This window comes from Juglans microcarpa x Juglans regia, chromosome 3D (genome assembly GCF_004785595.1).
Source record: "Juglans microcarpa x Juglans regia isolate MS1-56 chromosome 3D, Jm3101_v1.0, whole genome shotgun sequence".
Classification (NCBI taxonomy): Eukaryota; Viridiplantae; Streptophyta; class Magnoliopsida; order Fagales; family Juglandaceae; genus Juglans; species Juglans microcarpa x Juglans regia.
In genome coordinates this window covers 15,259,759-15,265,638 of record NC_054598.1, presented here as the reverse complement: position 1 = coordinate 15,265,638, position 5,880 = coordinate 15,259,759, and the positions used below count along the sequence as shown (strand labels likewise).

Genomic DNA, 5,880 nt, shown 5'->3' with positions numbered 1-5,880 from the left:
CCCTGTTTCAAGGGTTCGATAGTTGTACACATGATTACCATACTTAAAATAGCAAGCACGAAACAGACAATTCCTTATAGAACAAAACATTCGCGGCATATATATATACATCCATATCACACAATTTATACATATATCAAAGGTTTTTAAGCTACAAACAAATGGGGATATTCACTTCTCATTGAATCCTCCCGATCCCAAGTTGCTTCTTCAAATTCCGTGTTGTTCGAGAGCACCTTCACTAAAGGTATCTTCTGATTCCTATGTTCCTTACTATCCACAATCTGTATTGGCCATTCTATATAAGACAAATTGGGTTGAAACTTAATCTCATTGGACTTCATAACTACTGGCTATTTTTCTCCGAAACTCTTCTTCAAAGTTGATACATGAGACACATTGTGTATTCCTTGCATCTTTGTTGGCAGATTCAATCTATAAGCTACTGGACTGACTCTTTCGACTATTTCGTAGGGTCCTACGTATCGGGAGTTTAATTTTTCCTTCTTGCCGAAATGTACGACTCTTTTCATGGGCGATACTTTAAGATATACCCAATCTCCTACTACAAACTCCAAATTCCTACGCGGCTATCGGCATAACTCTTCTGTCTATTTTGAGCTGCTTTCATTCTTTCTTGGATCACAGTTACTTGTCTTTGTACTTCTTGTAGATATTCAGGTCCTAACATTTTCCTTTCACCCACTTCATCCCAATACAACGGGGATCTGCATTTCCTTCCGTACAAAGCCTTGTAGGGTGTCATCTGAATGGTAGCTTGAAAACTATTATTGTAGGCAAATTCCACCAAAGGTAGGTGACTTTCCCAATCACCACTTAGCTCCATAACGCATGCTCGCAGCATATCTTCTAGGGTCTGGATTGTATGTTCCGTTTGTCCGTCCGTCTGAGGATGATAAGCACTGCTAAAGTTCAGACGAGTGCCTAACATCTTTTGCAAACTCTGCCAAAATTGTGAAGTAAAATGGGTATCTTGGTCTGATACTATAGTCTTAGGTACTCCGGGCAACCGGAAAATTTCCTTAACATAATGTTAAGATAGTTTCTCCATAGAATTCGTGTTAGCTATGGGTAGAAAATGTGCGCTCTTAGTCAATCGGTCGACTATAACCCATATCGAGTTCTTTCTTGAAGATGTCCTTGGCAAACCAGTTACAAAATCTAGAAACACATCATCCTATTTCCACTCTGGGATAGGCAACGACTGTAGTTCACCTGCTGGTCTCTGATGTTTGGCTTTTACCATCTGGCAAATGGAGCATTTTGCCACAAACTCTACTACATCATTCTTAATTCCATCCTACCAAAACTGGCCTTTTAAATCTCGATACATCTTTGTACTGCCAGGGTGCGCTGTGTAAAGGGTGCAATGAGCCTTCTTTAGTAACTTTTCCTTAAGTTCAGTGAGGTTAGGAATTACTTTCCTCTCCTTATAAAAGAAAATCTCATTCCTTCCAATAGAAAGATGTTGTGGCCCTTCTGATTTCATAATCTTCTGTCGAAACTTCTCCAGTTTCTCATATTTACGCTGTCCTTCCATGATTTCTTCTTCAGTCACAGATGTGAACTCTTGTACTCCTGCATAAATAACATCTCACAATGGATCTCCAATCATTAGGTTCCTTAATCTTGCTAAAACTGATGGTAAGTCCGTCTGAGCCTTAAGACTAAGTGCATCAACTACAACGTTAGCCTTATCGGGGTGATATTTAATCTCGCATTGATAATCACTAATGGTCTCCACCAATCTTCATTGCCTCATATTCAAATTTTTCTGACTAAACAGATACTTTAGACTTTTGTGATCCATGTACACTTTGCATTTCTCTCCATACAAATAGTACCTCCAAATTTTTAGCTCAAAAACTGTCGCTGCTAATTCCAAGTCATGAGTAGGATAATTTCGTTCATGATCCTTGAGCTGGCGTGAAGCCTATGAGACGACCTTTCATTCTTGCATTAGAGCGCATCCCAAACCCATCTTAGAGGCGTTACTGTAGACTACGTAGGGCTTATGAGGTTTTGGTAATGCCATCACTAGGGCCGAAGTCAACCACTTCTTCAATTCCTGGAAACTCCTCTCACACTGGTCAGTTCATACATATCTAGCATTCTTTCTTGTTAATGCTGTTAAAGGGCTAGAAAGTTTGGAAAATCCTTCCACAAACCTTCGGTAATATCCTGCCAAACCAAGAAAACTACGTACTTCATGAGCATTATTCACTTTTGCCATTCCGTTACAGCATCAGTTTTAGCAGGATCCACTGGTACTCTTTTGCTAGAAATCACATGGCCCAAAAATTTCACTTCACTAAGCCAGAACTCGCACTTACTAAATTTGTCATACAACTGATGTTCCTGCAATGTTTCCAGTACAATCCTCAAGTGCTTCTTATGCTCTTCCTCATCATGAGAGTAAATCAATATGTCGTCTAAGAATACCACTACGAAACTATCTAAATATTGTAGGAAAATTCGATTTGTCAATTCCATAAATGTGGCAAGGGCGTTCATCAGCCTAAAAGGCATGACTAGAAACTTGAAGTGTCCATAACGGGTTCGAAAAGCAGTCTTAGAGACATCTTGCTCCCTAATTCTGAGTTGATGATATCTGGATCGTAGATCAATTTTCGAGAAAATCGCAGCTCCTCGCAATTGATCCAATAGATCGTCTATCTTTGGCAAGGGATATTTATTCTTATCAGTCACTTTATTAAAATCCCTATAATCAATGCACATCCGAAGAGTCCCATCCTTCTTTTTAACGAACAAGACCGGTGCTCCCCAAGGCGATGAGCTTGGTCGAATAAAACCCTTTGCTAGAAGTTCTTCAATCTGCACTTTAAGCTCTTTTAATTCTGATGGGGCCATCCGATAGGGTGACTTATGCACTAGGGTTGTGGCTTGTTCAAGCTCAATTACAAATTTCGTCTCTCGATCTGGAGGTAATCCGAGTAGTTCATCAGCGAAAACTTTGGAAAAATCCTCAATCACAGGGATTCTTTGGATTCCTTCAGGTCCTTCCTTTACATCCTTTATCATCACTAGATAGACAATATCCCTGTTCACCAAACTCTTCTTGACTTGTTCAACCGTTACCGTAAACAAATCAAGCCGAACAAACTCACCCATATAACAAATCATTTCACATGCAGGTAAGTTAAACACTACCTCCCACCTCCGACAGTCTATCTGGGCATAATGCCTAGACAACCAATCCATTCCTAAGATTAGATCGAATTCCATCATGTGAAAAATAATCAAATCTGCAGTCAAGACCAAATTTGGGATTTCCAGCGGGCAATTTGTAATTATACTGGTACAACCCATTACGTTCCCGTCAGGGATAGCTACTAAAACTTTTCGAGACATTGGCTCAACCTTGAGCTCACATCGTCGTACGCATCTACTAGAGATAAAAGACCTCGACGCTCCGAAATGAAATAAAGCATATACCACATACTGCTTCAATCTAACTTTACCAGTAATCACTCTCGCGTCTGTCGTCTCATCAGCTTCTAGGTCTACCTCTTCTGGCATAATAGCATAAACCTCGGCCTTTGCTGCAGTCTTGGGTTTAGCATTTGTCGTCGACACTCCTCCAGGTGTAATTTGCTAATAATCCTGGATCAAATGGCAGGTTTGACCACATCTAAAACACGCTCCTGAGGCCCTTCAACATTCTCCACTATGCCTTTTCTCGCATTGGCGACAAGGTGGTGTTGTAATGGTTGTTGCATTCCCAACTACCACGCCATTTCCCTTGCTTGGGGTTACCGGGGCCGTTCGCTTCCCCGTATTACTTCCTAACGAGTAAGGAAATCCCATTTTCCTATCCATTTGAGCTTGTGCAATTAGTCTTCGTTGCTCCGCCTCTGTTATCGAAGCCATATTAACCAATTCTTGGAAATTTCCTATCTGTAGACATGCTACTTGGTTTTGGATACGAGATTGCAAACCGTCCTGAAACTTCTTGCTTGCATCTTCTTGGTACTGATTAGATGAGGTGTGAACCTTCCCATTTCCATAAAGCGAGCAACGTACTAATCGACCGTCATATTCCCTTGAGTCAAACTTGCAAATTCCAAAACTTTCTGCTGCTTAGCCGTCTCTGGAAAGAAATAGTTGTCAAACTCTGTCTTGAATCATTCCCAAGTGAGTGCGGTTAGACTTCCCAATTCTTGGGCCAAAAGCTGTCGTTTGGTTTGCAACCCAATTCTAGCTTCTCCCTGAAGCATATGTCCCGCGTACTAGACCTTCTGCTCCTCAGTACATCCACTAATTTTGAAAGTTCTTTCTAAATCCATAGGCCACTTGTTAGCCTTCAAAGGTCCTTCCGTTCCAACGAAATTTGGTTATCTATGTACCATAAACTTCTCATAAGTACATCCTTGTTCTCCTCTAGGCGGTGCCTGTTTGGCATTCTGTCATTGTTCCACCTGAGTACACACCACCTCAGTCATTTGGCGAATAGCTTCAGCTATAGCCTATCTCTTTTCCATTGGAGAATCCCCAGTCTCTTGATCCTTGCCTCTCGGAGATGTATTCTCATGCCGGTTTCGGACCATAATTTCTTTCTTCCTGAAAATACACAAAACTAGCGTGGCCAGTCCCTTCCTCAAGGAGGATAACCTTTCTTCCATTGAATTGGTGATCTTATAACGTAGCTCCTTCTTTCTCCGCATTCAAGCACCCACCCCTACAGGGTGGGGGCATCCCTTCCCCGCACCCCGCCCCCAGGATGCGGGGGCGGGGTGTAGGGCAGATTCCCAATCCGCCCCACCTCATTTTACTTAAAAAAAAAACACTACATTTTATTTGATTTAAAAATTATTTCTAAGTACAAAAGTAATTAAAAATACATTTTTAGACCCAAATTATAAATTTAAATTTTGTAAATATGACTATAATTTTAAAACTATATAATTTTTAAATTTACTAGTGCATATTTTGTGTAAATTGTAGTGTATTAATTTTTAAATTATGTAATTTTTAAATTTGCCATTGCATATTTTGTAAATAAGTCTAATAAATTGTAATATATATTTATGTTTATATATATGTATATAATATATATATATCTAAATGTAAGTGGGGGAGGGGCGGGGGAAATGCGGGGTGGGGTTGGGTCCTCCATCTCAATCCTAGTTAAAGGTACCATGCATTCCTAAGACAATGTGTGGGTTTATTTAGAGACGTAATTGCTTAGATACCATGCTCTGTGGTGCCCCCAACCCCCGCTTGGGATTTGATGGTAACTGAGATGCCGGGACATATAACACAAGGTTAGACACCCATCGTACATGATAGATAATATGTTATGCACCGAAGTACACTAACAGTATGCAATAATGATGCAGTAGAAATAATTAATAAAAGTCGAATAAACTAAACAACGCGATAAGCAATTGCAAAGCACATGGCACCATAAACTAATATCATAACCCAAAAAATTGTCTCAAACATAAGCATAAGCCATAAAGGCATAATATCCCAAAAGAAAGCATGAAGCATAGCTTTAAAATTCTCAAAACACGGGATTCCCACAAAAGTAATAAAAGTCCACAAAAGTTGGTCATAAATGTTGATGCATTTCTTCTCCTTTTTTTTTCTTCTTTCCACAAAATACTTAAACTCTCATACTCTTCAAAAAGATTCAGACTTCACGCTCTTTTCTAAAGCCTTATCCTTTTTTCGGTTGTTACGCCGCTTGAACTCTGCGATGAATTCAAGTATGCCTGTGATTTCTCGATCAATGCCCTCGAGTCGCTCCCAGATGGAGGGCTCAGGCCAAGTCATGGCCAATTTAGGCACAATCCTCTCCGGAGGAGGAGGTGTCGTTCTCTTCCTCTTGGTCAT

The 5,880-nt window shown here is 40.2% G+C and overlaps 1 protein-coding gene across 1 annotated transcript; it reads right to left on the bottom strand.

Annotated features, from left to right (window-relative positions):
- Positions 1-1,321: 1,321 nt before the first annotated feature.
- Positions 1,322-5,880, bottom strand: LOC121255072. The gene is made up of 6 exons (XM_041155363.1): positions 5,684-5,880; positions 4,389-4,460; positions 3,799-4,084; positions 2,263-3,636; positions 2,190-2,202; positions 1,322-1,599 (listed from the first exon to the last, which is right to left on the bottom strand). The coding sequence occupies exons 1-6, from the start codon at positions 5,878-5,880 to the stop codon at positions 1,322-1,324; spliced, it is 2,220 nt and encodes a 739-aa protein (XP_041011297.1).

Coding starts and splice junctions, on each gene's coding strand:
- LOC121255072 (XM_041155363.1), bottom strand. CDS start 5,880: ATGACCAAGAGGAAGAGAACGACACCTCCTCCTCCGGAGAGGATTGTG. Junction 4,085..4,388: donor GTACTTATGAGAAGTTTATG/GTACATAGATAA, acceptor GTTTGACTCAAG/GGAATATGACGGTCGATTAG. Junction 3,637..3,798: donor CGGGGAAGCGAACGGCCCCG/GTAACCCCAAGC, acceptor CAGGATTATTAG/CAAATTACACCTGGAGGAGT.